The sequence below is a fragment of the Hyla sarda genome, chromosome 8, assembly GCF_029499605.1.
Source record: "Hyla sarda isolate aHylSar1 chromosome 8, aHylSar1.hap1, whole genome shotgun sequence".
NCBI classification, from domain to species: domain Eukaryota; kingdom Metazoa; phylum Chordata; class Amphibia; order Anura; family Hylidae; genus Hyla; species Hyla sarda.
In genome coordinates this window covers 210943443-210968625 of record NC_079196.1, presented here as the reverse complement: position 1 = coordinate 210968625, position 25183 = coordinate 210943443, and the positions used below count along the sequence as shown (strand labels likewise).

The following is a 25183-nucleotide window of genomic DNA, read 5'->3' as shown; positions in this document are numbered from 1 at the left end:
GACGTCACCGTCAGCCATGAATCCTTGAGGTGGGAATACACTTTTCGGATACGGTCCCACTTACCGCTTATGCAGCATATTTCACGCGGTGTATTCGCCAATAAACATACCGGGCTATCCGGCAGCAGCCCTGTGTGTTCAGTGAGGTTTGGAGGCGGGTCTGCATGCCGGCGTGACTGTGACGCACAATCAAGGTTTCGCCAGGGAAGCCGTGTGTATGCTCATCGGAGAATAGGCAGCATATTTTCCTATGCGCAGCGTGAAACACACGCAAGCACGATGTGGGACCGTACCTTTAGGGTTGGGTCTCACGTAGCATATTCACGCTGTACAAAATCCGCTGCAAAATGGGAAACCCTGCGGCAGCCCTGTGTGTGCAGTGAGATTTGCAGACAGACCCACGTGTCAGTGCGCAGGCCCCCGACTTTAAAAGGGGTAGTCCAGTGCTGAAAAACATATCCCCTATCCTAAGGATAGGGGATAAGTTGCAGATCACGGGGGGTCCAACCGCTCGGGGCCCCGACAGCCCGCAGGAAAAGGGCATGTTGACCACCGCACAAAGCGGCAGCTGAAGCGCCCTCTCAATACAACTCTATGGCAGAGACGGAGCGCTGCCTTCGGCAATCTCCGGCTCTGCCATAGCGATGTATTGAGGGCGTGTCGGGCGCCGCGGTGGTTGACATCCGCTATCTGGGCAGCGAGCCGGGGCCCCGTACAGGAGATTGTGGGGGGCCCCCAGCAGTGGGAAACTTATCCCCTATCCTTAGAATAGGGGATGCATTTTTCAGCACTGGACTACTCCTTTAAACAGTGCTGCCGCAGGGTGTCTGCTCAGGAGAATACGCAGCGGGTTTTGCGCTGCATAAAATACCCTGCGCATATGCTTCGTGTGACCCCGTCTGAAGTGTCCATGTCGCCTAACAGCCTAAGATCAGAACACTGAAATACTCTGCGCTGCTAAACGGACCCTGCTCCAAGTAAATGGGACAACCCTGAAGTACACGGAACATTAATTGTATGGAAATTACATGGACAGAGCACTAGCAAACCTTGAAAAAAGACTACAACAGGTGATGGGTGGGGGGTGCCGAAACACCCGTCAATGGCCGATCCCGAAAGGGATTATCCAGGGTTAGAAAAACTTATTTTTTTCCCCCAAAAACAGCGCCACATCTAGTGTCAGGTTGTGTGTGCTAGTACAATTCTGCTCCATTCACTTGAATGGAACCGAGCTGCAATGCCACACACAACCTGAGAACAAGAGTGGCACTGTTTAACAGAAGAATAGTAGATAACCCCTTAAGGGACCAATGACATGGGCAGGTTCAATCGTGAGATAGCGGCATGTTTCCCACTGCGAGTTTGAACTGGGGCGGGCTCCCCTGCGGCAGAAAATCTGCAGCAAGCATTGACCTCAAATGGAGGCTCCTGCATATTTCTGGTAGCAGAAAATCTGCAGAATCCGTATAATATATTGATACAGCGTTTTCTAACCAGTTTGCCTCCTGCTGTTTCAAAACGACAACTCCCAGCATGCCCGGACAGCCAGCGGCTGTCCGGGCATGCTGGGAGTTGTAGTTTTGAAACAGCTGGAGGCCCCTTGTTTGGAAAACACTGCCCTAATACGACATATGGCCAGGGACTGTCCTGACACCTCCTTTAATGACGCGCATATAGAAGAAGATTACATAACATAATAAAGACAAATAGGGGTGTGAATCGCCAAGAATTTGGCGATTCGATTCGAATCGCGATACCAGTGTGGCGATTCGATATATCGCGATATATCGCAATACCGTCTAGGTGACGATACATCGCGATATATCGCCCACCTGGGAGCATTCATAGATCCCAATAGACGCCGCTGTCAGCTTTGACAGCGGCGATCTAGTACTCCGGTGCTTACTTTTCTCATGTTATCCCGTCCGGGCTGCAAAATAAAATAAAACGCACTTTCTCTTACCTGCCAACGAGCCCCCGGAGCTCCGGTACAGTCCGGTACAGGTGTTCGGTCCCCGGGCTGTATTCTTCTTACTTCCTGTTAGTCCGGCACGTCACATGGAGCTTCAGCCTATCACCAGCGGAGGCGGGACATCGCTGCGGCTGGTGATAGGCTGAAGCTCCATGTGACGTGCCGGACTAACAGGAAGTAAGAAGAATACAGCCCGGGGACCGAACACCTGTACCGGACTGTACCGGAGCTCCGGGGGCTCGTTGGCAGGTAAGATAAAGTGCGTTTTATTAAAAATTCCACATCCCTAAAAGAATCGATTCAAAAATATTTTGAATCGATTCTGTATCGGCAAATGAAAAATCGCGATTATCGCGAGAATCGATTTTTTCTTACATCCCTAAAGACAAAAGTTACAGGTGTTAAAAAAAAGAAATATTTAAGACCGAAATATATACAGTACAAAAAAACTATCGAAATCTGCCCTATACATTGTTACTGTACATTTAGACAATCCATTTATTTTTTTTATTTTTTTTGGATAGTGATCGACCGCTATCAGCAGGCAAGTGTTCAAATTTCCTGCAGCTCCCCCACAGGAGAAATGAGGTATTACACCGTTCTCACTGAAATAAATGGGCTGAATGTGCAATGCATGGATGTGCCCTTTGTAGCCATTGCCCACGCTGTATTGTGGACCCCCACCCCAGGTATACCAGATAGCCTTAGCTGGACTTTTTTTTCGACCCCATCACTTTTTATTTGCTCCAGGACAGATGTCTCTGTTCAGGCAGTCCGAACACCGGGGGGACACGGGAAGGCAAACTTGCTGCCCGAACCCCACCAGCAGCCAATTGATTTCGCTCCACAGATCCCTATGGGCACAAAGGGGTTAAATACGTCAAGTCGGTCTCATGGTCTCAAATCCTCTGGTGCCGGAAAGTTAAACAGATTTGTAAATTACTTCTATATAAAAATCTTAATCCTTCCAGTACTTATCAGCTGCTGTATTCTCCAGAGGAAGTTGTGTAGTTCTTTCCAGTCTGACAACAGTGCTCTCTGCTGACACCTCTGTCCGTGTCAGGAATCATCCATAGAATGAGCAAATCCCCATAGAAAACATCTCCTGCTCTGAACAGTTCCTGACACGGACAGAAGTGTCAGCAGAGAGCACTGTGGTCAGACAGAAAAGAACTACACAACTTCCTGTGTAGCATAGAGCAGCTGATAAGTACTGGAAGGATTGAGATTTTTTTATCAAAGTAATTTACACATCTGTATAACATTCTGGCACCAGTTTTTTTCCCACCACATTTATTTTCCACCGGAGTACCCCTTTTAATGCCCAACGTCAATACTGACTCTCCTTAAAGGGGTTATCCAGGAAAAAACTTTTTTTTATATATACAGGAACTGGCTCCAGAAAGTTAAACAGATTTGTAAATTACTTCTATTAAAAAAAATCTTAATCCTTTCAGTACTTATGAGCTGCTGAAGTTGAGTTGTTCTTTTCTGTCTAAGTGCTCTCTGATGACACCTGTCTCGGGAACTGTCCAGAGTAGAAGCAAATCCCCATAGCAAACCTCTTCTACTCTGTGCAGTTCCCGAGACAAGCAGAGATGTCAGCAGAGAGCACTGTTGCCAGACAGAAAACAACAACTCAACTTCAGCAGCTGATAATTATTGAAAGGATTAAAACATTTTAATAGAAGTAATTTACAAATCTGTTTAACTTTCTGCAGCCAGTTGAACCACAATACTGCCCCCTGGGTTGTGAGGCTGGGGATTTTCCCCTGTTTATTACCAGCTTGGACCCTCACCTTGGTAGCCAATCCTCAAGGGCCACACGAGTGTCTTCAGGGGTCTTTGTTTCTTTCTTCACCCACTTCAGTCTGTTGGAAATACGATGCACGTGAGTGTCCACCCCTGGGGAGACAGAAGGGGGTTGTCAGGAGCTACCAACAGCGCCACCACTGTCTGTAGTTTGTATATGGTATTGCAGCTCAGCCTCATTCACTTCTATAGAGTTAAGTGGCTAGAAAAGTGTTTCCCAACCAGGGTGCCTCCAGCTGTTGCAAAACTACAAGTCCCAGCATGCCCGGACAGCCTTCGGCTGTCCGGGCATGCTGGGACTTGTAGTTTTGCAACAGCTGGAGGCACCCTGGTTGTGAAACACTCTACTGCTGTTAAAGGGGTACTCCCGTGGAAAACTTTTTTTTTTTTTTTTTTTTTTTAATCAACTGGTGCCAGAAAGTTGAACAGATTTGTAAATGACTTCCATTAAAAAAATCTTAATCCTTCCAGTACTTTTTAGGGGCTGTATACTAAAGAGAAAACCAAAAAAGAAATGCATTTCTTCTGATGTCATGACCATATGCTCTCTGCTGACCTCTGCTGTCCATTTTAGGAACTGTCCAGAGCAGCATATGTTTGCTATGGGGATTTTCTCCTGCTCTGGACAGTTCCTAAAATGGACAGCAGAGGTCAGCAGAGAGCACTGTGGTCATGACATCAGAAGAAATGCATTTCTTTTTTGGATTTCTCTTTAGTATACAGCCCCTAATAAGTACTGGAAGGATTAAGATTTTTTAATGGAAGTGATTTACAAATCTGTTTAACTTTTTCATACCAGTTGATTAAAAAAAAAAAAAAAAGAGTACCCCTTTAAGTGTGAATGACCTGCAGGGATTGCATGGTTAAAATGTATCTGGAAAGGAAAGAGTCAGCAATATGGTTACAGTATCATCCTTACCGATGCCAGACACCTTGTTCCAGGCAATGTCCATAATAAGATGAGCCATTTTGGGTCCCACCCCGGGAAGCTTCACCAGCTCTGCTACATTATCGGGGATGTCTCCACCATAGCGCTCCTGAAGTATCTCCGTTGTCTTCTTGATGTATTTAACCTTACTCTATGGCAAGAAACTAGAGTCACCGCATCGCAACACTTAACCCCTTCAGGACGGAGCCCATTTTGGCCTTAAGGACCGGAGCGTTTTTTGCACATCTGACCACTGTCACTTTAAACATTAATAACTCTGGAATGCTTTTAGTTATCAATCTGATTCCGAGATTGTTTTTTCGTGACATATTCTACTTTAACATAGTGGTAAATTTTTGTCGATACTTGCATCCTTTCTTGGTGAAAAATCCGTAAATTTGATGAAAAATTTGAAAATTTAGCATTTTTCTAACTTTGAAGCTTTCTGCTTGTAAGGAAAATGGATATTACGAATACATTTTTTTTTGGTTCACATATACAATATGTCTACTTTATGTTTGCATCATAAAATTGACGTGTTTTTACTTTTGGAAGACACCAGAGGGCTTCAACGGTCAGCAGCAATTTTCCGATTTTTCGCAAAATTTTCAAACTCAGTATTTTTCAGGGACCAGTTCAGGTTTGAAGTGGATTTGAAGGGTCTTCATATTAGAAATACCCCATAAATGACCCCATTATAAAAACTACACCCCCCAAAGTATTCAAAATGACATTCAGTCAGCGTTTTAACCCTTTAGATGTTTCACAGGAATAGCAGCAAAGTGAAGGAGAAAATTCACAATCTTCATTTTTTACACTCACATGTTCTTGTAGACCCAATTTTTGAATTTTTACAAGGGGTAAAAGGACAAAATTTTTACTTGTATTTGTAGCCCAATTTCTCTCGAGTAAGGACATACCTCATATGTCTATGTAAAGTGTTCGGCAGGCGCAGTAGAGGGCTCAGAAGGGAAGGAGCGACAAGGGGATTTTGGAGAGTACGTTTTTCTGAAATGGTTTTTGGGGGGCATGTTACCTTTAGGAAGCCCTTATGGTGCCAGAACAGCAAAAAAAAAAAAACACATGGCATACCATTTTGGAAACTAGACCCCTCAGGGAATGTAACATGGGATAAAGTGAACCTTAATACCCCACAGGTGTTTCACGACTTTTGCAAATGTAAAAAAAAAAAAAAAAATTTTACCTAAAATGCTTGTTTTCCCAAAAAAAATTTATTTTTAAAAAGGGTAATAGCAGAAAATACCCCTAAAAATTTGAAGCCCAATTTCTCCCGATTCAGAAAACACCCCATATGGGGGTGAAAAGTGCTCTGCTGGCGCACTACAGGTCTCAGAAGAGAAGGAGTCACATTTGGCTTTTTGAACGCAAATTTTGCTCTGGGGGCATGCCGCATTTAGGAAGCCCCTATGGTGCCAGGACAGCAAAAAAAAAACACATGGCATACCATTTTGGAAACTAGACCCCTCGGGGAACGTAACAAGGGGTTAAGTGAACCTTTATACCCCACAGGTGTTTCACGACTTTTGCATATGTAAAAAAAAATTTTTTTTTTTTACCTAAAATGCTTGTTTTCCCAAAAATTTTACATTTTTAAAAAGGGTAAAAGCAGAAAATACCCCCCAAAATTTGTAACACAATTTCTCCCGAGTACGGCGATACCCCATATGTGACCCTAAACTGTTGCCTTGAAATACGACAGGGCTCCAAAGTGAGAGCGCCATGCGCATTTGAGGCCTAAATTAGGGACTTGCATAGGGGTGGACATAGGGGTATTCTATGCCAGTGATTCCCAAACAGGGTGCCTCCAGCTGTTGCAAAACTCCCAGCATGCCTGGACAGTCAACGGCAGTCCGACAATACTGGGAGTTGTTTTGCAACAGCTGGAGGCTCCGTTCTGGAAACAGTGGCGTACCAGACGTTTTTCATTTTTATTGGGGAGGGGAGGGGGGCTGTGTAGGGGTATGTGTATACGTAGTGTTTTTTACTTTTTATTTTTTGTGTTAGTGTAGTGTTTTTAGGGTACAGTCGCACGGGCGGGGGTTCACAGTAGTTTCTCGCTGGCAATTTGAGCTGCAGCAGAAAGTTTGCGGCAGCTCAAATTTGCAGCCAGATACTTACTGTAATCCTCCGCCCATGTGAGTGTACCCTGTACGTTCACATTGGGGGGGACATCCAGCTGTTGCATAACTACAACTCCCAGCATGCCCGTTGGCTGTCGGTGACTGCTGAGAGTTGTAGTTTTGCAACAGCTGTAGGCACACTGGTTATGTATCACTGAATTTGTGACCTAACTCAGTGTTTCACAACCAGTGTGCCTCCAGCTGTTGCAAAACTACAACTCCCAGCATGTACGGTGCATGGTGTACGGTGACTGCTGAGAGTTGTAGTTTGCAACAGCTGGAGGCACACCGGTCGTGAAACACTGAGTTAGGTAAAAAAAACCTCTGAGTTTCACAACCAGTGTGCCTTCAGCTGTTGCAAAACTACAACTCTCAGCAGTCACCGACAGCCAACGGGCATGCTGGGAGTTGTAGTTATGCAACCAGCAGATGCACCACTACAACTCCCAGCATGCACTTTAGCTGTTTGTGCAAGCTGGGAGTTGTAGTTATACAACAGCTGAAGGTACACTTTTCCATAGAAAGAATGTGCCTCCAGCTGTTGCAAAACCATAAGTCCCAGCATGCCCATAAGGGAATGCTGGGAGTTGTGGTGGTCTGCCTCCTGCTGTTGCATAACTACAGCTCCCAGCATGCCCTTTTTGCATGCTGGGAGCTGTTGCTAAGCAACAGCAGGAGGCTGTCACTCACCTCCAACGATCCAGACGCTGCAGGTCAGTCCCGCCGCCGCAGCTGCTCCTGGGGCCCCGATCCCAACAGGGTCGCCGGGGATCGGGGTCCCCAGCACCGGGGGTCGTCTTCCCGCACCCGCTCACGTCCTCCGGAAGAGGGGCGGAGCGGGTGCGGGAGTGACACCCGCAGCAGGCGCCCTGATTGGTCGGCCGGTAATCCGTCCGACGAATCAGGGCGATCGTGAGGTGGCACCAGTGCCACCTCACCCCTGCAGGCTCTGGCTGTTCGGGGCCGTCAGAGACGGCCCCGAACAGCCAGTAATTCCGGGTCACCGGAGACCCGATTGACCCGGAATCGCCGCAGATCGCTGGACTGAATTGTCCAGCGATCTGCGGCGATCGCCGACATGGGGGGGCATAATGACCCCCCTGGGCGATATGCCGGGATGCCTGCTGAACGATTTCAGCAGGCATCCGGCTCCGGTCCCCAACCGGCTAGCGGTGGGGGCCGGAATTCCCACGGGCGTATGGATACGCCCTCGGTCCTTAAGGACTCGGGATTCAGGGCGTATCCATACGCCCTATGTCCTGAAGAGGTTAAAGGGGTACTCCGGTGAAAAACCAAATTTTTTTTTTTTTTTAATCAACTGGTGTTAAACAGAATGGTAAATTACTTCTAATGTTCTATTTAAAAATCTTAATCCTTCCAGTACTTATCAGATGCTGTATGCTCCAGAGGAAGTTCTTTTCTTTTTAAATTTCCTTTCAGTCTGACCACAGTGCTCTCTGCTGACACCTCTGTCCATGTCAGGAACTGTCCAGAGCAGCATAGGTTTGCTATGGGGATTTTCTCCTGCTCTGGAAAGTTCCTGACATGGACAGAGGTGTCAGCAGAGAGCACTGTGGTCAGACTGAAAGGAAATTCAAAGAGAAAAGAACTTCCTCTGCAGCATACAGCAGCTGATAAGTACTGGAAGATTTTTTTTATTTTTTTTAAAGAAGTAATTTACAAATCTGTTTAACTTTCTGCCACCAGTTGATTTAAAAAAATAAATAAATAAATAATAATTTCACCGGAGTACCCCTTTAAACAGATTTGTAAATTACTTCTATTAAAAATTCTTAATCCTTCCAGTACTTCTTAGCGGCTGTATGCTACAAAGGAAATTCTTTTCTTTTGGGATTTCTTTTCTGTCACGACCACAGTGCTCTCTGCTGACACCTCTGTCCGTGTCAGGAAACTGTCCAGAGCAGGAGAGGTTTGCTATGGGGATTTTCTCCTATTTTGGACAGTTCCTGACATGGACAGAGGTGTCAGCAGAGAGCATTGTGCTTGTGACAGAAAGGAAATTCAAAAAGAAAAGAACTTCCTCTGCAGCATACAGCAGCTGATAAGTACTGGAAGGATTAACTTTCTGGCACCAGTTGATTAAAAAAAAAAAAAAGGTTTCCACCGGAGTACCCCTTTAAAAGGGGTACTACACTGCACCCATTCCAGTTATACAAGCCATGAGTCCTCCAGAGCGGGAGACTGGATTGGGGGGGGGGTCCAACCAAAATGACCTCTTTAACCCTTTAATGACAGCCCATTTTTATTTTTGAATTTACATTTTTTTTCCCTAATAGCCTTTACTCTACCATGTACCGTATTTTTCGCCCTATAAGACGCACCCAATTTATAGGTGCAAAATCTAAAAAAATAAAGATTTTGAACCCAATAGTGGTCTTCAACCTGCGGACCTCCAGATGTTGCAAAACAACAATTCCCAGCCTGCCCGGACAGCCGTTGGCTGTCCGGGCATGCTGGGAGTTGTAGTTTTGCAACATCTGGAGGTCCGCAGATTGAAGACCACTGCACAGGAGGTAAAAAAAATATTATGTATTAGATGTGGTGATAAAAAAAAAAAAAAGGACATTTTGCTACTTTTAGGGAGTTTTGTTTACAGTAAAACTGACATTATCTCTATTCTATAGGCCCGTACGGTTACAACATTATATTATATTTTGTATAGGTTTTGTGTTATTTTACTGCTTTTAAAAAACTTAAAAACTCTTATTTAAAAAAAAATATATATAATAATAATAATATGCTTAAAAGCACCCCATTCTGACCCTTTTTTTTTTTTTTTTATCTTTCCATCAACGAAAACTGTGAGGGGACCTATTTTTATGCCATGTTTGTTTAACTAGAACTTTTTGATCACTTTTTATTAATCCTGCTTCCTGATCTACGATGGAAAAATGGGGGTTCTATTGATTTTAAATTAGGGGAGGGACTTTTCTTTTAACTTTTACTTTAAACTTTATTTTTTTTATCATTATTTTTATTATCATTGTTATTTATTCACACTTTTTAAGCCTCCATATTGGACTATTATAAGCAATCTTTGATATTGCTTATACCAGTGTTTCCCAACCAGTGTGGCTCCAGCTGTTGCAAAACTACAACTCCCAGACTTTGGCTGTCCGGGCATGCTGGGAGTTGTAGTTTTGCAACAGCTGGAGAAACCCTGGTTGGGAAACACTGCCTTATACTGTTCAATGCAATGCAATGGGCATAGCGCTAAACAGTAAAAATCGGTGCTCTGCTAGTATAGGCTGCCTGAGGCCGCGTTAGAAGAATGGCAATCGCCACGACTGAGGTATTCAGGAGCCCTCTGGCCACCATCTTAAAGGAGTACTCCCTTTAAAAATTTAAACTTTCTGGCACCAGTTGATTTAAAAATAAAACAGATTTGTAAATCACGTCTATTAAAAAAATCTCAATCCTTCCAGTACTTTTTAGGGACTGTATACTACAGAGGAAATTCTTTTTTTTCGACCACAGGGAGCTCGCCGGGAGCTCGTGACGTCATAGCCCAGCCCCCTCAATGCAAGTCTATGGGAGGGGGCGTGACAGTCGTCACGCCCCCTCCCATAGACTTGCATTGAGGAGGCGGGGCGTGACATCATGAGGGGGTGGGTCTATGACGTCACAAGTTCCCGTCGCTGGCTCCAGCGTTCGGAATAGTTTGTTCCAAACACTGAGCAGCAGAGTACCCCTTTAAGACTGGCATTACCTTCCAGAATCCCACAGGATAGATGAGTTTCCCCAGCGTCTCCTCGTCCGTCTCCAGTATCCTGCGCACCGTTAGGCCGTGTTCACGCAGCCTGGTCATGGCCGCCGAGGTCACCTGGTCCTTCGTCTGGCTGGACAGCATCAGGGACAGCAGGACCTGGTAGCGCATCACCTAGAAAACAACACACACATGGTGTTCATCTGGGCGGTGCAGCGGGGTGCCACTTTATACGGCCTTACCGGCATTCCGCAGGGAGCCCATAAAGCGTACATCTGCTGCGAGGAATCTTCAAACACACACAAATCACACGCAGTCCTCACGTGTTTGGGGAATGCAGTCCCTATGGCTGTCAGGGCATGCTGGGAGTTGTAGTTTAGCAACAGCTGGAGGCACCCTGGTTGGGAAACACTGCTATAGATACAAACTTAAAGGGGTACTCCGGTGGAAAACTTTTTATTTATTTTTAATTTTTTTAAATAAACTGGTGCCAGAAAGTTAAACAGATTTGGAAATTCCTTTTATTAAAAAATCTTAATCCTTCCTGTACTTATTAGCTGCTGAATACTACAGAGGAAATTATTTTATTTTTGGAACACAGAGCTCTCTGCTGACATTACGAGTACAGTGCTCTCTGCTGACACCTCTGTCCATTTTAAGAACTGTCCAGGGTAGGAGAAAATCCCCATAGAAAACATATGCTGCTCTGAACAGTTCCTAAAATGGACAGAGATGTCAGCAGAGAGCACTGTGGTCGTGATGTCAGCAGAGAGCTCTGTGTTCCAAAAAGAAAAGAATTTCCTCTGTAGTATTCAGCAGCTAATAAGTACTGGAAGGATTAAGATTTTATTAATAGAAGTAATTTACAAATCTGTTTAATTTTCTGCCACCAGTTGATAAAAAAAAAAAATATATATATATATATATTAAAAGTTTTCCACCGGAGTACCCCTTTAACCCCTTAAGGACTTTGTTTTTTTCCTCCTCGCCTTCAAAAAATCATAACTCTTATGTTTTCCTCCGCAGACTAGTATGAGGGCTTGTTTTTTGCGGGACCAGTTGTCCGTTGTAATGCCATCACCTCACTTTACCATAAAATGTATGGCGCAACCAAAAAATACTATTTGTGTGGGGAAAAGAAAAAGAAAACCGCAATTGTGCAAATTTTGGCGGATGTCCGCCATTACCGGCAGGTCCTGGCAGCTGAACCTGGCGCGCATGACCCGAGCATCGTCGCTCCGATGCTGGTGGTTATGTATAGGACGTAAATGTACGTCCTGGTGCGTTAAGTACCAGCTCACCAGGACGTACATTTACGTCCGGCGTCATTAAGGGGTTAAGAACTCCTTTAAAAATAATAATTCCCGTGTTACCTTTTCTGTGTTTCCCAAGCAGCCTGCCTCCCAGCAAGAGTTGTAGTTTTGCAATAGCTGGAGGCACCCTGGTTGGGAAACACTGCTATAGATACAAACTTCCTGTGCAGCGATCGGTATGTCCTGCCATCTAGTGGTCACTGAGGGTAAAGCAGCTTAAACTTTGAAAAGGTGTCAGAAAAATACTAAAATAAAAAAAAAAGGGGGGGGGGGGGGGGGCACTTTTCTTTTTTGGCTTCTTTTCACAGTGCAAATCATACGATATAAAGAGAAATCCTTAAATTACATTATGAATCATAATTTGTAATGCAAAAAAAAAAAAAAAAAAAGTACGAGAAAAAAAAAATATATAAAACCGCAACCAAAAATTGAACTAAACTATACTGGGGCCGATTTATACTGGGGCCGATTGATTTATACTGGGGCCGATTGATTTATACTGGGGCCGATTTATACTGGGGCCGATTTATACTGGGGCCGATTTATACACACCAGAATTCTGGCATGATTTGCACCACAATAAAAAAAAAATATGAAAACAAATGGGACTATGCTTAACCCCTTAAAGGGGTACTCCGCCCTAAGACATCTTATCCCCTATCCGACGGTTTAGCGCCGGAGGCTAGTGACGTCACAGCCGCACCCCGCTCGTGATGTCACGGCCACGTCCCCTCAATGCAAGTCTATGGGAGGGGGCGTGACATCATGAGCCTCCGCCCCACATCGCCAGTGCACCAGATGTCTGGGGTCCCGCAGAGATCGCGGGGGTCCCCTGCGATCAGACATCTCATCCCCTATCCTTTGGATAGGGGATAAGATGTCTAGGGGCGGAGTACCCCTTTAAGAAATCATAACGCTTTCCGATTCTGACCCCTATGACTTTTTTATTTTTCCGCATACGGGCCTATATGAGGGTCATGTTTTGCGCTGTGATCTGTAGTTTTTATCGGTACCATTTTTGTTTTGATGGGACTTTTTGATCGCTCTTTATACAGGACCTGCCGGGACTGCTTTTTTTTTTTCCCTTCCATTTTTGATGCAGTGATCAACTTTGATATCCGCATCTAAGGGGTTAATGCCCAGCATCACTGCGATCGGTGATGTCCGGCATTAGACATGGGTCCCGGAAATTGATAGCCGCCGGGACCACCCTCGTGACCCTGCAGCTCGTGACCCCGCATCATACAGATACGCCCTGCTTCCTAGGCCTAAGTTTCCACTGTCATTACAACATTTATATTTATAGTAAAAAATGTAAATAAATAAATAAATGGTCTCTAATGCATTATTAATATCTCACATCTCGTGATGTGCCTGTGGCTGTCGGGGTGTGCTGGATGTTGTACTTTTACAACAGCTGGAGGCACCCAGGTTGGGAAACACTACTTTAACAGTGCTGATAAATCTACACTGCAGCGCTGCAGTTCTGGAGCTATGTATCAGGGCACCTTCTGCAGAGCTGCAGTGTTGGTGCTATGTATCAGGATACCTTCTGCAGAGCTGCAGTGTTGGTGCTATGTATCAGGATACCTTCTGCAGAGCTGCAGTGTTGGTGCTATGTATCAGGACACCTTCTGCAGAGCTGCAGTGTTGGTGCTATGTATCAGGACACCTTCTGCAGAGCTGCAGTGTTGGTGCTATGTATCAGGACACCTTCTGCACTGCTGCAGTGTTGGTGCTATGTATCAGGACACCTTCTGCAGCGCTGCAGTTCTGGAGCTATGTATCAGGACACCTTCTGCACTGCTGCAGTGTTGGTGCTGTGTATCAGGACACCTTCTGCAGAGCTGCAGTGTTGGTGCTATGTATCAGGACACCTTCTGCAGAGCTGTAGTGTTGGTGCTATATATCAGGACACCTTCTGCAGAGCTGTAGTGTTGGTGCTATGTATCAGGACACCTTCTGCAGAGCTGCAGTGTTGGTGCTATGTATCAGGACACCTTATGCAGAGCTGCAGTGTTGGTGCTATGTATCAGGACACCTTCTGCAGAGCTGCAGTGTTGGTGCTATGTATTAGGACACCTTCTGCAGAGCTGCAGTGTTGGTGCTATGTATCAGGACACCTTCTGCAGAGCTGCAGTGTTGGTGCTATGTATCAGGACACCTTCTGCACTGCTGCAGTGTTGGTGCTATGTATCAGGACACCTTCTGCAGAGCTGCAGTTCTGGAGCTATGTATCAGGGCACCTTCTGCAGAGCTGTAGTGTTGGTGCTATGTATCAGGACACCTTCTGCAGAGCTGCAGTGTTGGTGCTATGTATCAGGACACCTTCTGCACTGCTGCAGTGTTGGTGCTATGTATCAGGACACCTTCTGCAGCGCTGCAGTGTTGGTGCTATGTATCAGGACACCTTCTGCAGAGCTGTAGTGTTGGTGCTATATATCAGGACACCTTCTGCAGAGCTGTAGTGTTGGTGCTATGTATCAGGACACCTTCTGCAGAGCTGCAGTGTTGGTGCTATGTATCAGGACACCTTCTGCAGAGCTGTAGTGTTGGTGCTATGTATCAGGACACCTTATGCAGAGCTGCAGTGTTGGTGCTATGTATCAGGATACCTTCTGCAGAGCTGCAGTGTTGGTGCTATGTATCAGGACATCTTCTGCAGAGCTGCAGTTCTGGAGCTATGTATCAGGACACCTTCTGCAGAGCTGCAGTGTTGGTGCTATGTATCAGGACACCTTCTGCAGTGCTGCAGTGTTGGTGCTATGTATCAGGACACCTTCTGCAGAGCTGCAGTGTTGGTGCTATGTATCAGGACACCTTCTGCACTGCTGCAGTGTTGGTGCTATGTATCAGGACACCTTCTGCACTGCTGCAGTGTTGGTGCTATGTATCAGGATACCTTCTGCAGTGCTGCAGTGTTGGTGCTATGTATCAGGACACCTTCTGCAGTGCTGCAGTGTTGGTGCTATGTATCAGGATACCTTCTGCAGAGCTGCAGTGTTGGTGCTATGTATCAGGACACCTTCTGCAGAGCTGCAGTGTTGGTGCTATGTATCAGGACACCTTCTGCAGTGCTGCAGTGTTGGTGCTATGTATCAGGATACCTTCTGCAGCGCTGCAGTGTTGGTGCTATGTATCAGGATACCTTCTGCAGCGCTGCAGTGTTGGTGCTATGTATCAGGATACCTTCTGCAGAGCTGCAGTGTTGGTGCTATGTATCAGGACACCTTCTGCAGTGCTGCAGTGTTGGTGCTATGTATCAGGATACCTTCTGCAGAGCTGCAGTGTTGGTGCTATGTATCAGGATACCTTCTGCAGAGCTGCAGTGTTGGTGCTATGTATCAGGATACCTTCTGCAGAGCTGCAGTGTTGGTGCTATGTATCAGAATACCTTCTGCAGCGCTGCAGTGTTGGTGCTATGTATCAGAATACCTTCTGCAGAGCTGCAGTGTTGGTGCTATGTATCAGGATACCTTCTGTAGAGTTGCAGTGTTGGTGCTATGTATCAGGACACCTTCTGCACTGCTGCAGTGTTGGTGCTATGTATCAGGACACCTTCTGCACTGCTGCAGTGTTGGTGCTATGTATCAGGACACCTTCTGCAGAGCTGCAGTTCTGGAGCTATGTATCAGGACACCTTCTGCAGAGCTGCAGTGTTGGTGCTATGTATCAGGACACCTTCTGCAGTGCTGCAGTGTTGGTGCTATGTATCAGGACACCTTCTGCAGAGCTGCAGTGTTGGTGCTATGTATCAGGACACCTTCTGCACTGCTGCAGTGTTGGTGCTATGTATCAGGACACCTTCTGCAGTGCTGCAGTGTTGGTGCTATGTATCAGGATACCTTCTGCAGTGCTGCAGTGTTGGTGCTATGTATCAGGACACCTTCTGCAGTGCTGCAGTGTTGGTGCTATGTATCAGGATACCTTCTGCAGAGCTGCAGTGTTGGTGCTATGTATCAGGATACCTTCTGCAGTGCTGCAGTGTTGGTGCTATGTATCAGGATACCTTCTGCAGCGCTGCAGTGTTGGTGCTATGTATCAGGATACCTTCTGCAGCGCTGCAGTGTTGGTGCTATGTATCAGGATACCTTCTGCAGAGCTGCAGTGTTGGTGCTATGTATCAGGATACCTTCTGTAGAGTTGCAGTGTTGGTGCTATGTATCAGGATACCTTCTGCAGAGCTGCAGTGTTGGTGCTATGTATCAGGATACCTTCTGCAGAGCTGCAGTGTTGGTGCTATGTATCAGGATACCTTCTGCAGAGCTGCAGTGTTGGTGCTATGTATCAGGATACCTTCTGTAGAGTTGCAGTGTTGGTGCTATGTATCAGGACACCTTCTGCAGAGCTGCAGTGTTGGTGCTATGTATCAGGATACCTTCTGCAGAGCTGCAGTGTTGGTGCTATGTATCAGGATACCTTCTGTAGAGTTGCAGTGTTGGTGCTATGTATCAGGACACCTTTTGCAGAGCTGCAGTGTTGGTGCTATGTATCAGGATACCTTCTGCAGAGCTGAAGTGTTGGTGCTATGTATCAGGATACCTTTCGCACTGCTGCAGTGTTGGTGCTATGTATCAGGATACCTTCTGCAGAGCTGCAGTGTTGGTGCTATGTATCAGGATACCTTTCGCACTGCTGCAGTGTTGGTGCTATGTATCAGGATACCTTCTGCAGAGCTGCAGTGTTGGTGCTATGTATCAGGATACCTTCTGCAGTGCTGCAGTGTTGGTGCTATGTATCAGGATACCTTCTGCAGAGCTGCAGTGTTGGTGCTATGTATCAGGATACCTTCTGTAGAGTTGCAGTGTTGGTGCTATGTATCAGGATACCTTCTGCAGAGCTGCAGTGTTGGTGCTATGTATCAGGATACCTTCTGCAGAGCTGCAGTGTTGGTGCTATGTATCAGAATACCTTCTGCAGCGCTGCAGTGTTGGTGCTATGTATCAGGATACCTTCTGCAGAGCTGCAGTGTTGGTGCTATGTATCAGGATACCTTCTGTAGAGTTGCAGTGTTGGTGCTATGTATCAGGATACCTTCTGCAGAGCTGCAGTGTTGGTGCTATGTATCAGGATACCTGTGGCTCGGCCTTCTGGTCAAAGCACTTTTCTGCCCCCATCATGTCCACAGGGGCGTCCCGCGCGCTCCTCATCTGCCGGATGTTCTCCAGCTGTTTCCTCCAGGTCTTGGGCTCCCACCTCGGCCTCTTCTCGTCCTCCTCATACTGCACCTGTAGCCGCCTCTTACCGCGCGCTGCTCCGGAGGAAGGGGTCTTCACGGCTGAACCTGAGGAGAAGTCACAGGGTGAGGTATGGGCCCGGCTGACCATTATTCCTTCTATACATATATACTGTCTATGGTGGAGACATGAAACATCTGTCTAGTGCAGTGGTCTCCAACCTGCGGACCTCCAGATGTTGCAAAACTACAACTCCCAGCATGCCCGGACAGCCGTTGGCTGTCCGGGCATGCTGGGAGTTGTAGTTTTGGAACATCTGGAGGTCCACAGGTTGGAGAACAATGGTCTAGTGCAATGTTTGAAGATCTTGCTTTGTGGCATGCTGAAAAAATAATGGACCTAAATAATGAGTCATATTAATGATCATGCGCAATGGGTACAGTATACTGCAGTGTTTCCCAACCAGTGTGCCTCCAGCTGCTGCAAAACTACAACTCCCAGAATGCCCGGACAGCCGCTGGGTCCCTGTAATCTCCTCTCACCTGCAGCCTCCCCGCCCAGGATCCTCCGCCCGCTCCGGGTCACTCTCCCGGCCATCATCTCCCATCCACGTGGGTACAGACTGTTTACTGTGTAAGGTCCGGCTGACGTCACCATATCACGTGACCTTATCGTGTCATGTGACTCGGCAGCTTAGGAGGCGGGAAACTGGAGTACAAGCGGGTTCATTACAGAGAGGATGGATGTTACATGGGACTGCTGTATGGGGGGAGGGATGTTACATGGGGCTGCTGTATGGAGGGGAGGGATGTTACACGGGGCTGCTGTATGGGGGGAGGGATGTTACATGGGGCTGCTGTATGGAGGGGAGGGATGTTACATGGGGCTGCTGTATGGAGGGGAGGGATGTTACATGGGGCTGCTGTATGGAGGGGAGGGATGTTACATGGGGCTGCTGTATGGAGGGGAGAGGTGTTACATGGGGCTGCTGTATGGGGGGGAGGGATGTTACATGGGGCTGCTGTATGGGGGGGAGGGATGTTACATGGGGCTGCTGTATGGAGGGGAGGGATGTTACATGGGGCTGCTGTATGGAGGGGAGGGATGTTACATGGGACTGCTGTATGGAGGGGAGGGATGTTACATGGGACTGCTGTATGGAGGGGAGGGATGTTACATGGGGCTGCTGTATGGGGGGAGAGATGTTACATGGGACTGCTGTATGGAGGGGAGGGATGTTACATGGGGCTGCTGTATGGAGGGGAGGGATGTTACATTGGGCTGCTGTATGGAGGGGAGGGATGTTACATGGGGCTGCTGTATGGAGGGGAGGGGTGTTACATGGGGCTGCTGTATGGAGGGGAGGGGTGTTACATGGGGCTGCTGTATGGAGGGGAGGGATGTTACATGGGGCTGCTGTATGGAGGGGAGGGATGTTACATGGGACTGCTGTATGGAGGGGAGAGGTGTTACATGGGGCTGCTGTATGGAGGGGAGAGGTGTTACATGGGGCTGCTGTATGGAGGGGAGAGGTGTTACATGGGGCTGCTGTATGGAGGGGAGGGATGTTACATTGGGCTGCTGTATGGAGGGGAGGGATGTTACATGGGGCTGCTGTATGGAGGGGAGAGGTGTTACATGGGGCTGCTGTATGGAGGGGAGGGGTGTTACATGGGGCTGCTGTATGGAGGGGAGGGATGTTACACGGGGCTGCTGTATGGAGGGGAGGGATGTTACACGGGGCTGCTGTATGGAGGGGAGGGATGTTACACGGGGCTGCTGTATGGAGGGGAGGGATGTTACACGGGACTGCTGTATGGAGGGGAGGGATGTTACACGGGGCTGCTGTATGGAGGGGAGGGATGTTACACGGGGCTGCTGTATGGAGGGGAGGGATGTTACACGGGGCTGCTGTATGGAGGGGAGGGATGTTACACGGGGCTGCTGTATGGAGGGGAGGGATGTTACACGGGGCTGCTGTATGGAGGGGAGGGATGTTACACGGGGCTGCTGTATGGAGGGGAGGGATGTTACACGGGGCTGCTGTATGGGGGGAGGGATGTTACACGGGGCTGCTGTATGGAGGGGAGGGATGTTACACGGGGCTGCTGTATGGAGGGGAGGGATGTTACACGGGGCTGCTGTATGGGGGGAGGGATGTTACACGGGGCTGCTGTATGGAGGGGAGGGATGTTACACGGGGCTGCTGTATGGAGGGGAGGGATGTTACACGGGGCTGCTGTATGGAGGGGAGGGATGTTACACGGGGCTGCTGTATGGAGGGGAGGGATGTTACACGGGACTGCTGTATGGAGGGGAGGGATGTTACACGGGACTGCTGTATGGAGGGGAGGGATGTTACACGGGGCTGCTGTATGGAGGGGAGGGATGTTACACGGGACTGCTGTATGGAGGGGAGGGATGTTACACGGGGCTGCTGTATGGAGGGGAGGGATGTTACACGGGACTGCTGTATGGAGGGGAGGGATGTTACACGGGGCTGCTGTATGGAGGGGAGGGATGTTACACGGGACTGCTGTATGGAGGGGAGGGATGTTACACGGGGCTGCTGTATGGAGGGGAGGGATGTTACACGGGACTGCTGTATGGAGGGGAGGGATGTTACACGGGACTGCTGTATGGGGGGGAGGGATGTTACACGGGGCTGCTGTATGGAGGGGAGGGATGTTACACGGGGCTGCTGTATGGGGGGAGGGATGTTACATGGGGCTGCTGTATGGAGGGGAGGGATGTTACATGGGGCTGCTGTATGGAGGGGAGGGATGTTACATGGGGCTGCTGTATGGAGGGGAGGGATGTTACATGGGGCTGCAGTATGGAGGGGAGAGATGTTACATGGGGCTGCTGTATGGAGGGGAGGGATGTTACATGGGACTGCTGTATGTTTGGAGGAGGCTAAAGGCAGGGGGGTTGTTCTTTACATAGGACTGCATGTTGAGGACTAAAGGGAGGAGAAGTAAGAGCTGGAGGACATCACAGGCCGCTCTCTGTATTTGTGATCACAAAATGTCTGGAAGAGAAACTCAGCAAAGTATTTATTAAAACATAAATAAGAACTTGTGCATATTCACTTATATGCTATGATTAAAGGGGTACTCCACCCCTACACATCTTATCCCCTATCCAGAGCGGCCGGACCCCCGTGATCTCTGGGCTGGCGCCCATGTTGTGTATTTCTGCCCCATAGACATGAATGGAGGGGACGCGGCGTCACAAACATGGAAGCCAAAGCCGAGTGTTCAGAACGCCGCGGTGCCGGACCAGAGATTGAGGCCGTTGTAAGTTGAGGGATCACTGTACAACATAGTATATTAGTTATAAAGCAAAAAATATCAAAATTATAGGTTTTTTAATAAAGTGTAAAAAAAAATGCACATAAAACCCTATATTACCCCCCCCCCCCAAAAAAAAAAAAAAAACACTGTAAAGAAAAACAACAAAAATTTGCAAAAATCACAAATTTTGGTCAAAAAAATGGAATAAAAAAAGATCAAAAGATAACCTGTATCACTAAAGTGGTGCCAATAAAAAGTACAGCTCATCACGCAAAAAATTAGCCCTCACACAATGGCGTTGGGCAAAAAAAAAAGTTATGGCTGTCAGAACATGGCAACACGAAAAAGGGGGGAAAGGATTTTGTTGAGAAAAGGAAAAAGAACATTAAAAAGTGATATAAATTGGGTATCGCCATAATCATATTAACCCACAGAATACAAATAACAATTTTTACCATACAGTGAATGCCATAAAAAATCATTTAAAAAAAAAATTTCAGAAATGTTTCAAATTTTTCACAATATTTTCAAGTTTTTCACAAAATATGCTGCATGAATCAACAAAGATTTACCACTAATATAAAGTACAATCTCAGAATCTCGTCGCTAAGTAAAAGCATCTCAGAGGTCAGATTTGAAAAATTGGGCCGTATCATTAAGGTAAAAACAGGCAGCGTCCTTAACCCCTTAAGGACTCAGCCCATTTTGGCCTTAAGGACTCAGACAATTTAATTTTTACGTTTTCATTTTTTCCTCCTCGCCTTCTAAAAATCATAACTCTTTAATATTTTCATCCACAGACTAGTATGAGGGCTTGTTTTTTGCGCGACCAGTTGTCCTTTGTAATGACATAACTCATTATATCATAAAATGTATGGCGCAACCAAAAAACACTATTTTTGTGGGGAAATTAAAACGAAAAACGCAATTTTGCTAATTTTGGAAGGTTTTGTTTTCACGCCGTACAATTTATGGTAAAAATGACATGTGTTCTTTATTCTGAGGGTCAATACGATTAAAATGATACCCATTATTACATACTTTTATATTATTGTTGCGCTTAAAAAAATCACAAACTTTTTAACCAAATTAGTACGTTTATAATCCCTTTATTTTGATGACCTCTAACTTTTTTATTTTTCCGTATAAGTGGCGGTATGGGGGCTCATTTTTTGCGCCATGATCTGTACTTTTTTTTGATACCACATTTGCATATAAAAAACTTTTAATACATTTTTTATAATTTTTTTTAAATAAAATGTATTAAAATGTATTTTCGTTCACGCCGTTCACTGTACGGGATCATTAACATTTTATTTTAATAGTTCGGACATTTACGCACGCGGCGATACCAAATATGTCTATAAAAAATGTTTTTTACGCTTTTTGGGGGTAAAATAGGAAAAAACGGACGTTTTACTTTTTTATTGGGGGAGAGGATTTTTTTTTACACTTGAATAGTCCCCATAGGGGACTATTCATAGCAATACCATGATTGCTAATACTGATCTATTCTATGTATAGGACATAGAACAGATCAGTATTATCGGTCATCTCCTGCTCTGGTCTGCTCGATCACAGACCAGAGCAGGAGACGCCGGGAGCCCCACGGAGGAAGGTGAGGGGACCTCCGTGCGGCGTTATGAATGATCGGATCCCCGCAGCAGCGCTGCGGGCGATCCGATCGTTCATTTAAATCGCGAACTGCCGCAGATGCCGGGATCTGTATTGATCCCGGCACCTGAGGGGTTAATGGCGGACGCCCGCGAGATCGCGGGCGTCGGCCATTGCCGGCGGGTCCCTGGCTGCGATCAGCAGCCGGGATCAGCCGCGCATGACACGGGCATCGCTCCGATGCCCGCGGTTATGCTTAGGACGTAAATGTACGTCCTGGTGCGTTAAGTACCACCTCACCAGGACGTACATTTACGTCCTGCGTCCTTAAGGGGTTAAAGGAGTACTCCGGTGGAAAACATTTTTTTTTTAATCAACTGGTGCCAGAAAGTTAAACAGATTTGTAAATGACTTCTATTAAAAAATCTTTATCCTTCCAGTACTTATTAGCAGCTGTATGCTACAGAGGAAATTCTTTTCTTGTTGAATTTATTTTCTGTCTGACCACAGTGCTCTCTGCTGACACCTGATGCCCGTATCAGGAACTGTCCACACGGACAGAGGTGTCAGCAGAGAGCACTGTGGACAAGACAAAAAAGAAATTCAAAAAGCAAAGAATTTCCTCTGTAGCATACAGCAGTTGATAAGTACTGGAAGGATAAAGATTTTTTAATAGAAGTCATTTACAAATCTGTTTAACTTTCTGGCACCAGTTCATTTTAACAAAAAAGTTTTCCACTGGAGTATCCCTTTAAGGGGTTAAAGAGGTACTCTACTGGCCAGCGTTCGGAACTAAATGTTTCAAACACTGTTTTTGCATGCGGGAGTCGGCCCCGCCCCGCATGATGTCACTGCCACGCCCCCTCAATGCAAGTCTATGGGAGTGGGCGTGACGACAACGTTCTTCCATTGTCCAGTTTTGGTTCCTGTGTGAATTGTGGCCTCAGTTTCCTGTTCTCATCTGACAGGAGTGGCCCCCGGTGTGGTCTTCTGCTGCTGTAGCCCATCTGCTCCAAGGTTGAACGTGTTGTGCTGTCAGAGATGGTATTCTGCAGACCTTGGTTGTAACTAGAGATGACAAGGCATTTCCATCTCTAGTAACAACCATGGAGCTGCTGCCACGTGATTGGCTGATTTTATGCAAGCGAACAGGTGTACCTAATAAAGTGGCCGGTGAGTGTATACTCCAGTATGTATCCTGGTGACATCAATGCTTTGCTGTGTATGTGGAGAGATGTGCCTCCCTTCTCATCTACATCATACAGCAATTGGATATGTTTTGGGGTGGATGAGACTATGGGCACACCGTCTAACCTTAAAGGGGTACTCCACTGGAAAAAAAAACAATGAAAAAAAATGTAAATCAACTGGTGCCAGAGAGTTAAACAGATTTGTAAATTACTTCTATTAAAAAATCTTAATCCTTCCAGTACTTATCAGCTGCTGTATGCTCCACAGGAAGCTCTTTTCTTTTTTAATTTCTTTTCAGTCTGACCACAGTGCTCTCTGCTGACACCTCTGTCCATGTCAGGAAATGTCCAGAGCAGGATAGGTTTGCTATGGAGATTTGCTCCTACTCTGGACAGTTCCTGACACGGACAGAGGTGTCAGCAGAGAGCACTGTGGTCAGATTGGAAAGTAATTCAAGAAGAAAAGAAGTTCCTGTGGATCATACAGCAGCTGATAAGTACTGGAAGGATTAAGATTTTTTAATAGAAGTCATTTACAAATCTGTTTAACTTTCTGGCAAACGTTGATTAAAAAAAAAAAAAAAGGTTTTCCACCAGAAAAATAAAATTTGTTTTCCAATGGAGTACCCCTTTAAAAGACCCATGTGCGTAAAACTATACAAATTGTTTGAAAAAAATCTATTAAGTATCAAACCTAAAATACACACACATATAAAACAAATGCGTTTCATTAAAAAATCTTCATCAGAACTCTGCAATATAGAGTCATTCTACCGGTAATAACTATTAGAGTCACTAGGTGGCACCAAAGCATTAGAAAAACTCCATATAAATTGTCCCATAGAAAGTATAGGCTGGAGGGTTAAAGGAGAAGTCTCATGGTGAAAAACGTATCCCCCCCCCCCCTTATCCTACGGGATAAGTTTTAGATTGCGGAGGGTCCGACCGCGTACGCAAAACTTACGCAACCGGATGCATCTTGTAGCATACGTTTTGTGTGGGAGATCTATGTATACGGTTTTCCTATACAAAACAGTATACGGGAACTGTGTAGCAAAATCGTGATGTGAATACAGCCTCAATTACTCCATCATTGAAACCCTATGGGACCATCTATTTTGAGTTTTTCTAATATTCTGGTGACCATAAAGCCTCGTTCACACTACTGAAATTCCACCGAGACTTCACTTACAGCAGCCTCCTCCAGAATGGGCACTTAAAGGGGCACTCCGCTGCTCAGCGTTTGGAAAAAACTGTTCCGAACGCTGGAGCCGGCGACGGGAGCTCGTGATGCCATGGCCTCGCCCCCTCATGACGTCATGCCCCGCCCCCTCAATGCAAGTCTATGGGAGGGGGCGTGGCAGCCGCCACGCCCCCTCCCATAGACTTGCATTGAGGGGGTGGGGCGTGATGTCATGAGGGGGCTATGACATCACGAGGACCTGGGGTGTTTCTTCCAAACGCTGAGCAGCGGAGTACCTCTTTAAAGGAGAACTCCAGCCAAAATGTACTTATCCCCTATAGGGGGATAAGTAGCTGATCGCTGGGGGTCTGACAGCTGGGGCCCCCCGCAATCTGCGGAACGGGACTGAGGAGCACTTGCATTCATTTCTATGGGAGCGTCAAAGAGACCGGGTGCAGTACTACAACTTCTAGCTGTATGTGCCTGTGTGTGTATACAGAAAGTGGCGCTCGCATGCCTGGGAATCCAGGACAGGGATAAGGGAGACAGAAGGTGAGACTACAAGAGGCAAAAATTGTATCACTGAACATGGGGGAACATGGCCTGGTCAGATGGATCCAGGTCTCTATAAAGAAACATGGTCTGGTAAGATGGGTCCAGATCTCTGTGGAGAAACATGTCCTGGTCATATGGACCCAGATCTCTATATAGAAACATGGCCTGGTCAGATGGATCCAGATCTCTATAAAGAAACATGGCCTGGTCAGATGGATCCAGATCTCTATAGAGAAACATGGCCTGGTCAGATGGATCCAGATCTCTATAGAGAA

At 46.5% G+C, this 25183-nt stretch overlaps 1 protein-coding gene across 1 annotated transcript; it reads right to left on the bottom strand.

Annotated features, from left to right (window-relative positions):
* Window positions 1-2381: 2381 nt before the first annotated feature.
* On the bottom strand, window positions 2382-17761 carry NTHL1 (nth like DNA glycosylase 1). The gene is made up of 6 exons (XM_056536889.1): window positions 17613-17761; window positions 16969-17177; window positions 10584-10754; window positions 4704-4863; window positions 3772-3877; window positions 2382-2826 (listed from the first exon to the last, which is right to left on the bottom strand). The coding sequence occupies exons 1-6, from the start codon at window positions 17725-17727 to the stop codon at window positions 2703-2705; spliced, it is 885 nt and encodes a 294-aa protein (XP_056392864.1). The 5' UTR covers window positions 17728-17761; the 3' UTR covers window positions 2382-2702.
* Between the last annotated feature and the right edge of the window lie 7422 nt (window positions 17762-25183).